At 37.1% G+C, this 19,221-nt stretch overlaps 1 protein-coding gene across 1 annotated transcript in view; it reads left to right on the top strand.

The window, feature by feature from the left end:
* Positions 1-9,705: 9,705 nt before the first annotated feature.
* LOC107566224 (signal peptide, CUB and EGF-like domain-containing protein 3) overlaps positions 9,706-19,221 on the top strand; it is a 52,182-nt gene continuing 42,666 nt past the window's right edge. The window contains exon 1 of the mRNA XM_016251612.1: positions 9,706-10,044. Within this exon, the coding sequence (XP_016107098.1) occupies positions 9,936-10,044 (109 nt within the window). The 5' untranslated portion in view covers positions 9,706-9,935. The remainder of the gene's footprint in view (positions 10,045-19,221) is intronic.

Below are 19,221 nucleotides of genomic sequence, written 5' to 3'. Positions count from 1 at the left end.
AGACGAGTCCTCTGCACAATGTGACTTTGCTGCAGCCTGAAATTGAACTGCTGGTTTTGTCTGGCCAGAGGAGAACTGGCCCCCCGACTGAGCCTGGTTTCTCCCAAGGTTTTTTCTCCATTCTGTCACCGATGGAGTTTTGGTTCCTTGCCGCTGTCGCCTCTGGCTTACTTAGTTGGGGACACTTCATTTCCAGCGATATCGTCGACTTGATTTCACAGAGACTATTTAAACTGAACTGAGCTGAGCATTATTGATACACTATTTTCCTAATTAATGCTGTTCAGTTGCTTTGACACAATCTGTATTGTTAAAAGCGCTATATAAATAAAGGTGACTTGACTTGATCTGAATCAAATTATTCACGATTCGCGCTCCGAAGTCCCAATCTGAAGAATGATTCGCAAAACCTTATTTTCAGATTCACATTTTTACATTTATAAAATAAGAACTTTTTAAAAATTTCAAATTTTTAAAAACAAGCAAGCCCTGCCCAGATTTAAAAAGTAACTCAAAAGTTACTTTCCATAAAAAGTAACTAAGTAACGTAATTAGTTACTTTTTTAGAGAGTAATGCAATATTGTAATGCAATACTTTTAAAAGTAACTTTCCCCAACACTGTATTAAATGTACGTCCTAAGCGCATGGTTTTCTAGCATATTAACTTCTCAGGTAATATCAATAGTATGACCTATTTCAGATCAAAATTACAACAACAGTGGTTACATACACATATATTTAATTGTTTGATCAAAATTATTGCAAGGGGCAATTTAGTAGTCGCTGCATATTGGTAGGGACATGTCCCGAGCATCCCTACAGCAGTCTATGCACTTGATTTATTGAAAGGTGAGTAGCTTTTGCACATTTTTATTCCATTAAAGTATTTTATTAGGCCTAATTAGGAGAAAATTTCAGATCAAAATTACAACAACAGTGGTTACATACACATATATTTAATTGTTTGATCAAAATTATTGCAAGGGGCAATTTAGTAGTCGCTACATATTGGTAGGGACATGTCCCGAGCATCCCTACAGCAGTCTATGCACTTGATTTATTGAAAGGTGAGTAGCTTTTTGCACATTTTTATTCCATTAAAGTATTTTATTAGGCCTAATTAGGAGAAGCAGTCTGCAAAAGTAAGTACTTCGGCCTGCTTTAATACTCCTCCTTCACATCTGCTGAATAAGAGGAAGCAACCAATTTGAAGAGAATGCCTTTTATTGCGACATCCTAGAGCGCTTTAACCACAGAGACCCGGGCCACACATCTGGATGAAGATGGTGAATCAGAGCCGCAGGATGGCGCAGGGTTATGCGTCCGGCTGCCATCATGATCTCCTCAAACCCACATTACTGCGGCTTTCAACAACATAGTTACGAAACCTTTGAGGTTTACCAGCAACTTCTTTAATGGCCTCCCAGAAGAGCTCGCGCTAATTATGACATTTTTCAGATATTTGGACATTTCTACTAACTGGACAATTAGGACAGATTCGGAGCTGATTTATTTGGGCTTTTCTGTTTGTTTGTTGATATGGAAAGGGAGACAGTGTCCCGGGGGAATAATAGTTTGCATAGTTTATTCAGAGCCAATGATAGTCTGCGTCAACAAAATTCCAACAAAATACTTTTCATGTGAGTACCTACAAATTTTAATAACAGTTAAATTGTGCAAATAATTTCATATATATATATAATATATATAACTCTATTGACACTTTAAAAAATGAACAAATAAATAAATATTAATAAAAATGACAAAAACACAACTAAATAACTAAAACTTTAACTAAAATTTAAATGAAAACAAAAATAAAATAAAAAAGAATAAAAACTAATTAAAATATATATTTTAGATTATATATATATAATCGAAAATTAATTAAACGTTAAATGAAGTAACAAAGTATTAAAAAATGAATGTGACGTACCAAAATAACTCAAATTAAATTAAAATTAAAATTAAATTTGACCATTAACAACACCAAAAACTAATAAAAATTATAAACACAACAAAATTATAAAAATTTTAACTTGTTTAATTTTAAGTTTAAATGAAAATGTGCGTGTGAGTGTGTGTGTGTGTAGAAGACAGACAGACAGACAGACAGACTGACAGATAGATAGATATATGACAGACAGACTGACAGATAGATAGATAGATAGATAGACAGACAGACAGACAGACAGACAGACAGATAGACAGACTGACAGACAGATAGACAGACAGATAGACAGATAGACTTGACTAAATGTAAATGTAAAAATAAATGTATAATGAAATAAATTGAAAATGGTGTAGTTGTGTCATCTACCAGCAGGGGCGCAGTGCCCAAGCTACTCAGCTAAACCACCTTAGGGTTTGCTGGTATCTGATTGGCTGTCATATCCTTGGAGGGCGTGACTTTGGGGAAAAGGGGTGAGGTTTAATTTAATGGATTCTTTTGGGAAGTTAGCATTATGGCTAACCCCTGGTAGCTGTTTTTGTATCTAATAGTTCTAGGCTTGAGGAGAGACATGTTGGCTTGTAGACCAACGTGTAACGTTACTAGAAAAACACCAGGCGGAATGATGTCATGGGATTATTTTCATATTACGCCCGTATGATCTGTGCAGGCCCAAGTGCCTCATTCTGCAGGTAGGCTGAGACCTCATGAGAACCTACTTAAACTGATTACCAGAGCAATCAGCATAGATGATCTGCTGAGCTCATATCTTCAGCAATTACCCTCACAGCTACTCCATACAAACACAGATTAAGCTGATTCATTGTCTTGCCTTCATAGGCAGCATCTCATTGAAATGGAATCTAAGTGATTTTGTTAATATTTTGAATTAGATTTTATTTTTATATTTTCTGTCTTCACTTTAATTTTTGTTACATTTTTGTGTGTTTTTTTTTTTAAACATGCCTACATACGTTTTTAATGTATTAGTTTATTTGGTCTCAGTTATTTCAGCACTTAAAGGTAAAAAAAAAAAAAAAGAGAGAGAAATGTTGACTTTTTTCAGTTGCCATTTTTATATTTTATTTTATATTCGTTAACACTTATTTTCATTTTATTTCAAGTATACAAAAATGTTTTTTAATGGTTTTAATTTTAGTGTTGCTTAACAACAATAATAATCATATTTGACTTAAAATTTGCCATTAGTATGTTGCATAGCTAATATTGTATGTGTTAATGTAATGTTTTAATAATAATAAAAATAAGTCCGTCATGCAAACATTTGCTAAAGTAGTCAGTTGTTAATTGAATTAAACGTTTATTTATTTAACAAATATTTATTTTATTTTATTAATGTATTTTTTTTTTATTTACCGAACATGCCACATTGGATTCTGACACTGTTTTCTCTGTAAATAACATATGTGATGTCATATATTCAATTATATTAAAATATACATAATATTAAAATATTTTTTAAATAGTTCAATATTATTATTTTATATACATATATATATATATATAATATTAATTTACAAATATTTTATATAAGAAATATTAAAATAATTCTTATTTAAAACAAATTATACAATTTGCATAACAACCTGGATTATTTGGGTTAAAAAACTGACATGCATTTTTTTTAGTATTTGTCATGTCATCTGTGTTTTAATGCCAGCAGCATTTTAGAGTCTATGATGCATTAAAATGCTGTCTAGGTAGGCTGCTCACCGGGTTCTGGAGCAGTGCCTTAATCTTGCTCAGATATCGTTTAATTGCGTCCAGAGAGGTTTCCACCTGATCTCCTCAGCCCTGATTGTGATAGCAGTCCATGTCGTGACTAAACTCAAACAACAACAACCCCACATCCCTATCATACCTGTGTCTCCAGCAAACTCTGACCTTCAACTTATTTACTGTGGTTTAAATCCTGAATAAGTTTGAAAAGCATTCATACGGACATATACCTATTTTACAGTGTTTTAATGATGTTTGGTTTTGTTTTTTTGTCCTTCTGAGAGCTTAACAGTATGGTCTCTATCATCTGCCACACAGTTATAAAAATATATAACTAAAACTGATTATTGCAGTATGTTTTACAAGAAAATACTATTTCAGTTGTTGAATTTTTTTTCTGTGTAATTATTTGTGAAATACTTGTGATATATAGGTAGATTTATGTATGCATTTAATTACTATTGTTTTAAATGTTTATTACTATTATTATAATTATAAGAAATTAATATGTTTTTTCTGCAAGAATGTTAAATTGGTGAAAATTCTTATCTGTTTTTTTTTTTTTACTTCTTTTTCATCAAAGAATCCTAAAAAAAAGTATTAAAAGCTCCAGAAAAATATTAGGCAGCACAACTGTTTCCAACATTGATAATAAATCAGCATATTATACTGATTTCTGAAGATCACGTGACATTGAAGACTGCAGTAATGATGCTGAAAATTCAGCTTTGATCACAGGAATAAATTACATTTTGAAATCCAGTATTTTAAATTGTAATAATATTACAACATTTTTAACAAATGCAGTCTTGATGAGCATAAGAGACTTAATACCAGTCAAGTAGCTATATATAATATATTCACCAAACTCTGATCTATAACTTATTCAATGTTGTTTTAATTCAAAAATTTCATATGGACACACAGATTTATTTTAAAGTGTTTCAATTAAGTTTTTTTAGTCCTTTTGAGAGCTTGAACTGATATTATCACTATGAAGTACCAGCATTGAAACTTTGCAGAGGACTTGCAAAAATGTAATGTTTTTTAAAGGTGTGTAAGCAAAGACATTTTTCATGTCCCCTCTGACGCTCATCATCAGTTGTATGTTGGGCTGCTCCTCTCCACCTCTAGATGTCCCCGGAGCGCACCTGGAGAGTTTCCATCAGGCTCCAGAAATCTGCCCGAGACTTTCTGCAATCTGCTAAATCTGTTTCTCCTTTGAAAGATTAAAGTCAGACGAGTCGAGTCCTTCAGAAGCCCATCGAGCAGATAAAGAGGGAATGGTGTCTCTCTCTGAGATGCAGCGAGACTGAGCTTGGTTTAGTCTAATTGCATGACTCAGACTCTAGTATACTCAAGAACTGTGTGGGCAAATCCAGGTTGATGAAGCTTACAAGACAATCCAAATATCCTGCATGATGTTACAAAACATCTGTCCGTTGGGTGGTCCAATCGACTTGTGTGACTAATGGCAAAATATGTGATATGTGATAGAGACGTACAGAAGTCTCATATTAGCATCATATCATAGCATGCATAGTAACTAAATTAAGCACGCTTTTACCAAATTTCAAAATAAATATGTCTTGTGAGGACCAGAATATGGATTCAGTGTTGACGGGAAGGTGTTTGAGAGCTTTGCGCTGTGACCCAGTTCTCACATCCAGGTGGACAATATTACAGTGCAGAAAGCTGTTCATTTCAAGTTCCTTGAAGCAGTTCATTTCAAAAAGGCGAAGCATAAAAACGAAACAGTAACTTCGGCGAGCGCAGTATAATGATGGAGCAGGGACAGGCCGAAGCTTGCCTCCGTCTGCCTTTGTTGAACTGTACTGGGGCTTGACAGCAGGAGGAAGTTTGGAGAACAACTGGAGCTGAATGTTTAATGACAGCATGGAATCTGTTATTCGGAGGCCTGACCTCGAGTTATAACATGAGAGCCAGAGGAATGTTCCGAACAATTATCTGGCGATATTGAGTCTATTGTGATTTCATTTCGCTTTGTTTGCATGTGTGAATAATGAGGCCGACTTTCTCCAGAACAAAAGCTGCGGTAAATTCCCTGTTATGAAACCGGCAGAAAGGCCAAAGGTAAACGCGAGCTGCAATCGCACCAGATGTCTGAAGTCGTGAAGGACCCTTCAGACAAGGGTGACTTAAGTTTCCGAGAAAACTCCATCCAGGAGTTTAATTTTCCATCGTTCTTTTGGAGGTTCAAGCGTGAAGTCACACCTCTGGCATGTTTTTTAATTGTTGCAGGGGTTAATTGTCCTCTGTAGAAAACCCTGAATCATTTTAGTGCTTGAACAGGCCTGTTCTGACACGATTATTCTGGCTGCCTACGATCTTTCTGTACGTGGGATGCGGTGCGCGAGGAGCTGCAAAGCAAATGCCTTCGGGATGCGAATCTGCGCCGAAGTATGTAAACCGAGGATCAATTATCAGTCGCTCGACGTGTCTCGGCTGCACATGCTTTCAGGAGTTTGTGGCGAGATGAGAGGGAATCCATGAATTGCGCGTGGCTCCCGGAGCGTCTGACCTCTGTTGCCCCACGGAAGCCGTTTCCATGGCAACCCCCCACTCACCCGCGCTCAGTCCCGCTGCTGATTGTGAATTCCTGCAAGGTCAGAAAGAAAGAAACTCGTCTGCGCACTTGGTGAAGCGAAATGTGTTGCCGTTCATACGAGAAACTGCTGGTTTGTGCAGTGATATGCAGGAATGGTTTACTCACCCTCAGGCCATCCAAAATGTGGATGAGTTTGTTTCTTCATCAGATTTGGAGAAATGTAACATTGCATCACTTGCTCACCAATGGATCCTCTGCAGTGAATGGGTGCCGTCAGAATGACAGCTGATACAATAATCCACAAGTAATCCACACCACTCCAGTCCATCAGTTAACAGCTTGTGAAGAGAAATGCTGCTGTAAAAAAACAAATCCATTATTGCAACATTTTTATTAGTCATACTGCATTATATGGCTTTTTCCAGTGAAAAGTTGTCTTGTCTGAATCAGGAGAGAAATATGCACAGTTCAAGCAAAAACAGTATTTTAGTAACTCATATTTATAACTCCTATTTTAGCTAGAAGCAACATTTTAAAGTTAAAACGTCCTGATGGATTTGTTTCTTACAAACACGCAGCTTTTGACTTCACAAGATGTTAACTGATGGACTGGAGTGGTGTGGATTACTTGTGGATTATTAATTTTTTTATCAGCTGTCATTCTGACGGCACCCATTCACTGCAGAGGATCCATTGGTGAGCAAGTGATGCAATGCTACATTTCTCCAAATCTGATGAAGAAACAAACTCATCTGCATCTCGGATGACCGGAGAGTGAGTAAACAGTCAGCAACTTTTTTTTTTTTTTAAAGGGATAGTTCACCCAAAAAATTAAAATTCTGTCATTAATTACTCCCCCTCATGGTGTTCCAAACCCGTAAGACCTTCGTTCATCTTCGGAACACAAATTAAGATATTTTTGATGAATACAGACCATGCATAGACAGCAACGCAACTGTAATGTTCCCAGACCCAGAAACGTAGCAAGGACATCGGTAAAACAGTCCATGTGACATCTGTTTTACGAAGCTACGAGAATACTTTTTTAAGCGCAAAGAAAATAACATAATTTTTTCAACAATTCTTCTCCCCCGAGTTACGTCTTCCGCCATTTTAGAGTATCACAACACATATGCACGCTTTCCCCTAAGTGCAAACAACGCTGATTACACAGATTACGTTCATGCGCGGCTTTCTCCCCCGAACGTAAACAATGCTGATTACGTCGATTACGCTCTTGGGTACTCTCCAAAATGGCGGAAGACATAACTCGGGGGAGAAGAATTGTTAAATAAATTGTTATTTTTGTTTTCTTTGCGCTCAAAAAGTATTCTCGTAGCTTCGCAAAACTGAAATTGTCACATGGACTGATTTTCCTGGGAACATTTCAGTTGCGTTGCTGTTTATGCAGGGTCTGAGAGCTCTCAGAATTCATCAAAAATATCTTAATTTGTGTTACATTTTAAAATCACAAAGAGAGTTTGGTCCCATCAGGCTAACGTGACAGTCACGACTCATGCAGCTGTAAGCTTTTCTTTTTCTTTTGTTTTTGTTTTTACTTGTGATCTTTACAACATGCATTACATTACGTATTTCATGTCACACTCGTTTTATGCGTATTTGGCACCACGTATTGTTGTGGGTGTATTATTGACATGTCAACGTCTAGACCCTGAATATAAGACGACCGCGTTTTTTCAGATGTATTTCCAAGAAAAAAACATTGTCTTATATTCGGGTCAATACGCTAATTAATGACAGAATTTTCATTTTGGGGTGAACTATCCCTTCAAGAGGAATTTCTGGGTGAACTATTCCTTTAAAGGGGTCATATGATGCTTTTTTAAAGATCATTATTTTGTGTATTTGGTGTAACAGAATATGTTGACATGCTTTAATGTTCAAAAAACACATTCTTTTTCAAATACTGTACATTATTGTAGGTCCTCTATGCCCCGCCTCTCTCAAACGCTTCGTTTTCTACAAAGTCCCTCCTTCTGACAAGCGCAGTCTGCTCTGATTGGCCAGCTGACCCAGTGCATTGTGATTGGCCGAACACCGCAAGCACTCGTCGGAAATGTAACGCCCCTTACTATAATCGCGAGCTTCATCTTTCAAAATAAATGTTAAGACAGTAAATAATGTCATTAGTTTTACCATCAGTTCAAGCCCGAAGGGGCACAGAGTCGCGTGACAGACACAGTGATGAAGCTGGTATGTGTTTGCAGTACACAAGCCACGGTTAAGACAGCTGACTCCACTGTGATGTGACCCTGTCTCTCACTCACTCACTCACACGATGCACAAAACTCTGCATTTGAACAGTCAATAGCAAATACTTAAACTAATAACAAAACAGTAGCTGATTCAGAAGCGCCAGATTGTCATAGCAAAGTCAGAATTACCTCCTCTCCTAAGTTCACGAAACGGTCGTCCATAAAATGCATTGCTGTTCTGTTGTAAGTCATCTTAAAGATTCCTAAATGCATCTACTTTCGGAAGGCCAAATAAAGTGCTTTTGCTTTCGTCTAGAAACACACAGCGTCTCCCTGACATGCTGCTTCAACACTAACTGCGGTTACTGAAACCACGCCTTCTTTCTTTGCATGCACATTTGGCCCACATTATGCAAATATTTCCACATAGTGAGGTAGATATGTGGGGGCGTATTAGAACGAGCCGTTTTAGGGGGGCGTGGCAGAGTCTTAACTTTGATAAAGAATATCTCTTTGGTTTTGAGACTTTAGTCTTTGCAACTTCAGGGATCTTATCTATGCACAATCAGCTTGTAACACTCCAAAGAGAAAGAAAAACTTGAAATCGCATCATATGACCCCTTTAAAAGGACCTTTCCTCCCAATCTGTTATTGAACACTTAACCATTAAAACTGTACAAATGAAATTCAAATTGAACAGGTAAATGAGCTAGTAAAGAGATTTGCTTTTGTCTGCAGCCAAATTTGAGCTTTTTAAGTCTGAAGGACAATACTAGCATTTTTAACTTTAAATAAATAACTTTTAAGTAGGCTAAAATGGATAATCTAACTGACGGTATGATAAACTATTGTAGAAATGAATGTTTTATTTAACGGTTCTTTAATGCATGAAAACAGTCACAGCATGATAATAACTGGATGAATAACAGCCCTTTAGAAATAAACATGCAATACTTAAGCCATTTATTTTCTTATGCAGCCAAAAGCGTGTTTGGTATTTTAGTTTGACAATTTCTTGTGTTCTTACATTTTAAATAATTAGCAAAAACATTAACCGCACAATTAATGTGTTTGCATTTATTATGTCTAGAACTTTTCATTGATTTTGCATTTCCCAATAAAGAACCATTGCCTTACCATCAGAGAAGAGAGAGAGAGAGCAACGCGCTGTGGTGCATCTCTCCTCCCCCTTCCTCTCTCTCTCTCTCTCTCTCTCTCTCTGTGTCTATGTCTCCTGCAGGACTGAAGATCATGAGCGCTCAACCCGACCGTGTTTCTCCTCCTGCTCTCCGCGCACACAATCTCCGCAAGACCAAGAAATAAAACACACACACACACACACTCTCTCTCTCATTTAACAGACGCTCCGTTTCCAGCGCCGGGAATAAAGCTTCATCCACGCTTGGACTCAAAGTCTCGCAATTGTCCGCTTTTATTTGAAGGTTCAAGGTGTTTAACATGATGTTCATGTCTGTTCTGATGCGCGCTGGCTTTGGATTATTCAGCGTCGCTCTGATCGCCTTTGTCCAGCAGCCAGCCGGCGCTTCTGCCAGCAGAAACCCGCAAGGTAAGTTCCCCTTTCACCCTCCACATGAAATGTGCCTTTTGGCTGAAGAATGAACTGTTTGATGATTTGTGCTCAGTAAGAACAACTTATGGGACGCAGTTTTCCCCAAACAGCGCTGAAGTAGACTTAAAGAGGTATTATTAACATCTTTGAACTGTTTATGCTGTGCAGGTGTGTTTATGAGAATTTTGTGATATATTTATTTGCTCACTGACAGCAATAATGATGCACCAAACTGTAAAATATACCGCACTTGTATTGCTTTTGCTAGATGTTAAAGAAAGCAGACATGTTAGTGTTACACAGTCTGTCTTTTTTTGCTCATTGCACATGCACGGTGTCAAATGTTTGGGAAAATTCAGAAATTTAGCAATTAGGTGTTGTAAACCAATTCTCTAGAATGGCTCTAAAATTAAATGATTTAGAGTTCAGTCTCTGGATGTGTTGTAGATGGGTCCCATTTTAAAATGGGGTTTTCGCAGAACCATTTTTGGTTCCTCAAAGAACTTTTTAGTGAACGGTTCTTAAAAAAAACACATCATCTTTTGTGCAATGGAAAGTCCATTCCGTGGATGTTAAAGGTTCTTCATGGAACCATCGATGATAATAAGGAGCCTTTATTTTTCAGTGTGTAGAATGGATCATTCTAGAGCGAAAGGGCAGGGCCCGGTTGCAACAAACTTCTTAAGCTAAAACAACTCTTAGTTATAATTATAAACAAATGATCACTAGGTTTTCTTAACTTAAGGGGTTTGTCGCAATCGTCTGCAGATCCCTCTCAAGCACCTGTAGAATAAAGCCGTTTAGAGTTCACAGGGTCGTGCACCACTGAAACACCTCTAGAATGATGCCATCTAGTATAAAAAAAAAAGAGGCATCTCTAGAGTTTATATATTACATCGTTTCTGACTGTTGCATTGAAAGCATTTCTTGATGGCATAAAGATGCTTAACTAGAATACTTGTGTTCTAAAACTCATAAAACTCAAATTCCAGTCACTTTTATTTCCCATGCCCATCTAAAATAAAAGTTGGAATTGATTGATATAGATTCTATTAATGATAACTCTCATAGGAATTAAGTTACTGTGTTGAAATGTGTTTTCAAAGAGCAGACAGCATTGCGATATGCTTGTTTGTAGGTAGGTTAATTATGTAACAATTAGGCAACATTTGGCTGTCAGAACAGAATACCTTATTGGCATTGATGGTTCCATGAAGAACCTTTAACATCCATGAAGAAGATTTCCATTCCACAAAAGGTTCTTTCTAGTGGGGGGAAAAATGCACTTTTAAAAAGAAAGCAAATGGTGATACCTTGGAAGAAACATTTTGGTTCCCCAGAGAACCATACATTGAACATTTCTTAAGAACATTTTGATTATCTAAAGAACATTTTTCCACTGTAGACTCTTAAAAATTAAGGTTCTTTATTGGCATGTATGGTTCCATGAAGAACCTTTAACATTCATGGAATTTTTCCATTGCACAAAAGGTTCTTTAGATTATTAAAATGTTCTTCACACTAATGCTTCTTTTAAGAACTGTTCACTGAAAGGGTTCTTTTGGGAACCCAAAGTGGTTTTATTTTTAAGAGTGCAAAAAACATTTTGTGCAATGAAAAGATACTTTGAATGTTCAAGGTTCTTCGTGGAACCATAAATGCCTGTAAAGAATCTTTTTATTTTTAAAATTGTTCTTTTAAGAACTGTTCACTGAAAGGTTCTTTGAGGAACCAAAATGTTTCTTCCAAAACTTACTTTTTAGAAATGATGGAACTTTTCCATTCCACTCCAGCATTCCATTCCAGTTTTTTAACTATTCATTGAAAGGTTCTTTAAGGAACCCAAAATGGTTCTTCTATGGCATTGCTGTGCAAACTCCCCTTTGGAGCCTTTATTTTTAAGAGTGTAGAACCAAACCAGCATCTAAGGGGTGAAGAACAGCTCTGAACTGAGGTGTTTTAGGGCCTCTAGAACACCTTCAGAATGAAGACATCTCGAGTTCAGAGGGGCAGAGCTCTAGATCCCAGCTGAGCCCTCATTCACTTCCATTGCCCATCACTCACCGACATGCTCTCCGTACAAACAAACGTCAACAAATGGCAACTCCCGGGGCTCGGTCCATGCCGACCACATGTTGCTCAATTCCATATGTGGAGAACAGTCTCATGGAGGCCATTTAAAGGTATTTAGCACCATAAAGGCAAGTATTTGACGTTCACCTGTGACTCCGAAAGCGTGCACTGAACCTCTGGGTGTTTAGCGAGCTTTTGCACAAGGACCAGAGGAATAGATGTTACGTTTGGAGGTCACGGCTAATGGATTGTTACGCAAGCATGATGCAGTGATGTCAGCGGCCGCTCATGTACGCATGTGCACGTCTGGTATGTGTGCATTTACGTTTGGTGATGCTCAAACGGTTTCCTTCTTCGGTCGCTCTGACAGGACAGCCGAGAGAAAGAGACAGAGAAGGGGAGCGGGAGGGAGGGGGATGGGGGTTGTTTTGCATCTTGGGTGGTCTGTTTCCCATTGTGGGAAAACTCAATATTTACATTTTGTAATTAGAACTACTTTCACTCTTTCATTTTCCACAACAAGGATTTACGCACATCTTACAGGGGAAGGTAGCAGCGTCGGGCCTAATGACCGGCACCTGTTCGTCACCGCGGGACGGCCAGGTCAGCGCTGGATGCGTGTGTGTGTTTGAGATGATGTTGCAGAGAGAATGGTGATGCAGGTTTGGTGGTTCTGTGTTTTGAGACTTGTGCTCCAGATGTGATGGCAGAGTCATCGTAATCTGAAATCTGTTGTAACCGAGTAGTTCCTTTTGCTATTTCTTTTGTCCTTTTTCATTGCCTATTTTGTCTGGCACATTTATTTGTTTTTTAATTTCTTTTTTTCTTCATTTTTCTTTCTTGGTTTGCACTTTCTTTTGCTTTTTGTCTTTTTCAGAAACTGTTGTTCACTTATTCATTCATTCATTATTTTTTTCACATTCATGCTTTTTTGCTTTCTTTTGCTCTTTATTGCTTTCTCTCTTTCCTTTGTTTTTTTTTTTTTTGCTTTCTTTCACTTTGACTTTAAGTTGGTATTTCATTCTCTCCTGTCGTTTTTATTCTTCGCTTCTTTCTTTTTTTTCTTTTTTTGTTTTTTATTGTTGCACAGTCGTTCTTACCTCTTACCTTTTTATTTTTTCTGTATGTTAATTCTTTCTTAATTTGTCCATTTGCCATTACCCTTTAATTTTTCCTGTCTTTTTCATTTGTTTGCAGTCTTTTCCCTATTCCTCTTCCTCTGTCACACTTTCATTCACTTGTTGGTTCTGTCTTCATTCATTATTTGTGTAATTAGTTACCATTAGTTAATGCAGGATGTTTATTGCAGTATTTATTAATCTTAATGAAAACACAGTTGTGCATTGTTAGTTCATGACAGTTCAGGTCCATTTATTAAAATGAACAGATCTAACTTTTGCTTTTAATAATGTATTAGTAAATGCTAAAATTAACTTAATTAGTTCATGCTAACTAATGTATTTGTTAACAAATGAAACAATGGTTCTTTTTTCATTCAGTGTTTCTTTCTATTGTAATTACAGTTGAGTTTTTCTGTCTGGAGCGTTTTGTCTGTCAAACGCATCAGTAGCATATAAAACAGACAGTGAGTGATTAAAGGGTGCCGTTTGTCAGGGCAGTATTTATTAAATGCAGATGTTCACCTTTGTCCTTCATCAACGTCGCCATAATTGCAGGTTACCAGCACTGTGAAATGATCATATAGTAATCATAATTCTGAGTAAATGGGATAAGGAGGCTTTTAAAAACCCATGTGTAATAAACGACTTGGCGAAAGAAAAAAAAAATCCTCGAGGTACAGACGTAGAGCAGCTCGGTTTTTGCTCTCCTGGCCCGGAGCTGCTGGCTAATAGCGCCAAGGCAACCGGCGGTGAGGATGTGACATGCCGCAGCGGTGTGTGTGTTGATGTAACCTCTAGTCCGTCTCCCCGTTCACCCCGAGGCAAAACCCCTGCCGGGCAGACCCTGCTGGACAACTCCAGTGTGGGAAATACACATTTCCCTTGAATAGCGGGAGCTGAGAAGGAGGGGAGAGCAGCGGAGGCCTGCTGGGGAGGGGTGGCGTGACAGCGGTTTGGGGGTTTGTTTGCTTTGTGTTGCCTTTCACTCAATGAAGTTGGAGTATTCTTTTGTGAGTCTGGAGCAATGGCCTTGTCAGAGGCAGGGACAGATGATCTCTCTGCTCTTCGATTTAGAGAATATCTGGAATCGAACAACCTTGTAGGAAAGAAAAGTTGTGAATGAGATCTCTTTCGTAAATATATTGCTGCTACAAACATGCCGTGAGATTAAATGGAGAAAATAAGAGTTTATGTTTAAGTTTCATGCCTCTCAGAAAAAAGACCCCATATGTGTCTCCTTAAGATTTTAGAGGATATTTTAATGTCTCAGCTGTGCTCAGATTTGCCTAAATGTAATTTCAGTGTAAACGTTGTGCAGTTTTCATTAAATTCTCCCAAAACAAATGATCTGAGCATGCATTTGGACAGAAGAAGAAAAAAAGATCTCGGTAACATTGCAAAGTTTTCTTCTAGACTCCCAATATATTAAATGGAAAGAAAATAATGACTTTTGAGTTTCATGCTTCTCAGATGTTTCTCTTGAGGGGAAAAAAGCCTTCATATGTGTCTCCTTTTGAGTTTCAGAGGACATTTAATGTCTCAAACTGTGCTCAGATTTGCCTAAATCTAAACTCCGAGGTATTTTTACTGTGAACTTCAAATGTTTATCATTAAATTCTGACAAAAACAGATGATCGGAGCATGCATTTGGACTGAAAAACACTGAGATCTCTATAATATCTCAATTGTTTCTATAAGACTGCCATGAGATTAAATAGAGATAAAAATGTGGAGACTCGAGTTTCAAATCTCTCACCAGTTTTCCTCTTTTATTTTTGTCCCAAAGTGGAGTGCGCATTTTTGAGGCAGGAGTTGAAGCATTTATAGTCGGCCACATGGCAAAATATGTTTACTGTTCAGTCGGATTCTAAGTGTACAAAACCCATATGAGTTTGCCACTCTGAGAGTTTTGTGAAGTTTTTACAGATAAGATAGATAATACATGCTATTCCTATTTCTGGCAAGGTTTTCCTATGAGTTTTCAATGGGGGTTTTAATGAGTAAAATAACGCTCTATAACATAAATTACATGCACCCATACTGCAGTTTTGTTCATTTTTAAAATGTATGTTTGTAATAAGTAACTACATAAGAATGTTTGGTGTGCAAGTTGCTCAACAAAACGGTTTACGTTGTTCAACAAAACGTCCAAGTATAATCAACTTATATTTACCACAGACCATATTTTACTCATGAATTGGAAAAACCCAATTATAAAAACCCATAGGAAAATCTCAAGGGAATCCATGGCGAATTAGGTCTTGGCTAGGGCTGGGTATCGTTCAAAAATTTTCAATACCGATACCTTGAATTCGATACCGGTTCCTAAACGATACTTTTTCAGATACCAATTTTATGAAATAAATTTTAACGAGATTACATTATCTAAAAAAAAATACTTTGGTTTTATTTTTCAGCTTGTTGATGTTTATACAAACTCAAAGACTCATCTCCTGAGCCACTGCACAAAGGAACAAAATGTAACCAACACAATAAATCAGTGTCTCAGTGTCGCACCTCTTCTAGTCGAACACACCGGCTAGTGCTGTAGGCTAATTGGCTCACTGACGCTGATGAGATTAACCCCTTAGGTATCGAAATTTGGTACCAAACAACGAGACGTTTTTCGATATTCGATGGTATCGAGGCAATTCGGTCGGTGCCTAAAAAGTATCGAACTCGATACCCAGCCCTAGACATGGCATTAGGAAAGCGAAGTTTGTAGGTTCGATTCCCAGGGAATGCATGAATTGATCAAATGTTGAATGCAATGCAAGTCACTTGCATAAATGTAATGTATTTTGATATACTCCATGGTACAGAATGATTACCATATTAACGCAATTTAGTTTTAAATAATGTTTAGATATTTCTTAGTGAAAAACAAGACAAAATAATTTATTGCAGTGTTAAAAGAACAGTTCACCTTAAAATGACTATTTGCTGACAATGCATTCACCTTCAGGCCATCCAAGATGTAGATGAGTTTGTTTCTTCATGGGAACAGATTTGGAGAAATTTTACATTTCATCTCTTGCTCACCAGTTGATCCTCTGCAGTGAATGGGTGCCATCAGAATTAGTGTCCAAACAGCTGATAAAACAACACAATAATTCACAAGTAATCCACACACCACTCCAGTCCATCAGTTAATGTCTTGAGAAGCCAAAAGCTGCATGTTTGTAAGAAACAAATTCATCATTAAGATGTTTTTAGGAGTCATAATCCATAATATTGCTTTCTCCAGTGAAAAAGTCATCTGGTCTGAATCATGAGAGAAATCTGCACAGATCAAGCACCGTTTACAAGTAAAACAGTCAAAACACAAAGGTTTAAAGTTAAAATGTCTTAATGATGGATTTGTTTCTCACAAACATGCAGGTTTTCTCTTCACAATATGTTAACTGATGGACTGGAGTGGTGTGGATTGCATGTGGATTATTGTGATGTTTTTATCAGCTGTTTTGACTCTCATTCTGACGGCACCCATTAACTGCAGAGGATCCATTGGTGAGCCAGTGATGTATCGCTGCATTTCTCCAAATCTGATGACGAAATAAACTTATCTACATCTTGGATGTCCTGATGGTGAGTAGACTGTCAAGCAAGTTTAAATTTTTGGGTGAACTATTCCTTTAAGAAACTATATCATGAAGCGCTAAGAGTTTATATCTTAACCTCTTAAGACCCAGCAAAACATTTTAGGACAAAATTAGTATTTCAATGTCATTACATTGTTTAGAGCATTTTTTTAATGATATTTCATTCATAAGTTATGCTACGTCCTTGGTAGAGGACATCGGGACTCAATTTCTTTAAAAAAAATAAAAAGACATGAATAAACATGCATAGGCAAAAACAATAGATTTTTTTAAAATCACCAATACATTTTTAGTTTTCAGGATTTTTTTGACCAAACTATGAATAAAGATAATTCTCAACTATGTTATAACAGAATTATTTGATATACCATTTTTCTTCATGCAAAATGTGTGTAAAATAGCCATAAACAGGTTTTCTCATTATATATAATGTATCTATAAACTAAATCTAATTTGCATATTAATGTGTTTTTGGGGCAACATGTAATGAAAAAAGAAGTGTAATAATGGGAGTAATAATTGACAAGATTTTCATAATAATATATAATATTTCATAGGAATATTGAAATATATTGTCTCCCAAAATGCGTAATAAACATGCTTTTAGTCCCGGTGTCCTCATATTAGGACATGTATGAAATCAACATCCTGTTTCGTAACAGAAAGTCATATTTTGATTTGAAACCCCATAACATTTTCCTGAGATGTTGATGTATGACACACAGTTTAAAAATTAGTCAAATTTAAATGATAATTTACAAAATATTATCATATTTCCATAAGAGTGTCACTAAATTAATATCAGACATTTTTGAAGACCAAGGGAGGGAGTGGTCATAGTGAAACATCCAAACATTTAGTATCGCTGAAAAGCCCTGAATGTGCTCTGTACAGGACATCCAGACTTAAAACTGTGGCATGTACAGTCTCAGAGAAATTCATTAAAATATAATGTCCTCATATGAGGATGCAGGGTCGCAGGAGGTTAAAATGAAAGGCAGTTGAAGTGGAGCAGCTTTTCTGTATAATTTAATTGTTGGTGACTGTTAGCAGGCAAGAGTGGCAGTACGGGCTGATTTTCTCTCTCTCTCTCTCTCATCGCAGGCATCATTAGGAGACAGAAGGAAAGCAAACATGCCTCAGCTAATTAGCGGGTTGGGCTGGAGGTATATACATAGCCTGTGTGCGCTTTACGCTCTAACGTACAATTACTAAGCCAGAAGTGACACTGCTGGGTTTAGATCATTAGGAGTTTACACTGATGGTGCGGTCAGCTTCAGAGGAAGTGTGGAGACCACATCTGTAGGTGTTAGCGAGAGCGCGTGAATGCCTTCCTAGTTAAACGTGTGAATGTCACATGATGAGGGAGGAAATACATCTTAATTGAAGGCTTTTATGGGGAAATCAGTGTTGAATTAATGCATTAAATGACCACATTTTTTGTTTTTAGCACTGTGTGTTCTTATTCTTTTTAAGAGTTCAATTTAGGAATGTTATTTATGAATTCTGAACGTGTTTAACAAAACCCGTCAGTGTTGTACCTTGTGCTTTCCCAAATCTTCACATGCATGTGTAAAATCCAGAGTGTTTTAGAGAGGCGTCTATTTTAAGCGTGTCAGTGGCGAGGGTGGAGTTGACACGAGGCATAGGTGAGGGCCTCGTAAACATATGAAAATGCTAAATAATGTACACTTGAAACATGCAATTTCAGTGAAATTGCACACTTAAACTTAAAAAAAACTACTAGGGCTAGGTGTCACAAGTACAGTATAGAGTGCATTTTTGTCGGCCAAAACCCAGAAATTAGCATTTTTGCTCTTTGGTTTTTTTGAATGGGTTTTTGGTTAAATGCCTGAAATAAGATATATGGTGGACACAAGCGTAAGACACTTTAACATTTTGTTCTATGACATAAAATACATTAGTAAAACCTCCTTAAAGCTCGACTTGTCTTGAAAAACGCATTGACACTAAATGGGACTACAGAGGTTGTCAGTGACATTTAAAGGGGTCATATGATGCGATTTAAATTTTTCCTTTCTCTTTGGAGTGTTACAAGCTCTTGGTGCATAAAGAAGATCTGTAAAGTTGTAAAGACTAAAGTCTCAAATCCAAAGAGATATTCTTTATAAAAGTTAAGAGTCAGCCACGCCTACCTAAAACAGCTGGTTCTAACACGCCCCCACATATCTACATCACTATGTGGGAAGATTTGCATAACACCGCCCAAATGTTCACGCAAAGAAAGAAGGCGTAACTTTTAATCTCGCTGTAGTATTGTTGTTGCTGCCGCCGCCATGTCGTGAAGGCGCTGTGTTTCGTTGTGAAAGCGAAACTACTTTGTTTTGCCTTCCAAAAGAGGACGATATCCGCTTCGT

The sequence above is a fragment of the Sinocyclocheilus grahami genome, unplaced genomic scaffold, assembly GCF_001515645.1.
Source record: "Sinocyclocheilus grahami isolate Dianchi unplaced genomic scaffold, SAMN03320097.WGS_v1.1 scaffold1061.1, whole genome shotgun sequence".
Lineage (NCBI taxonomy): Eukaryota > Metazoa > Chordata > Actinopteri > Cypriniformes > Cyprinidae > Sinocyclocheilus > Sinocyclocheilus grahami.
This window is presented reverse-complemented; position numbering and strand designations above follow the sequence as displayed.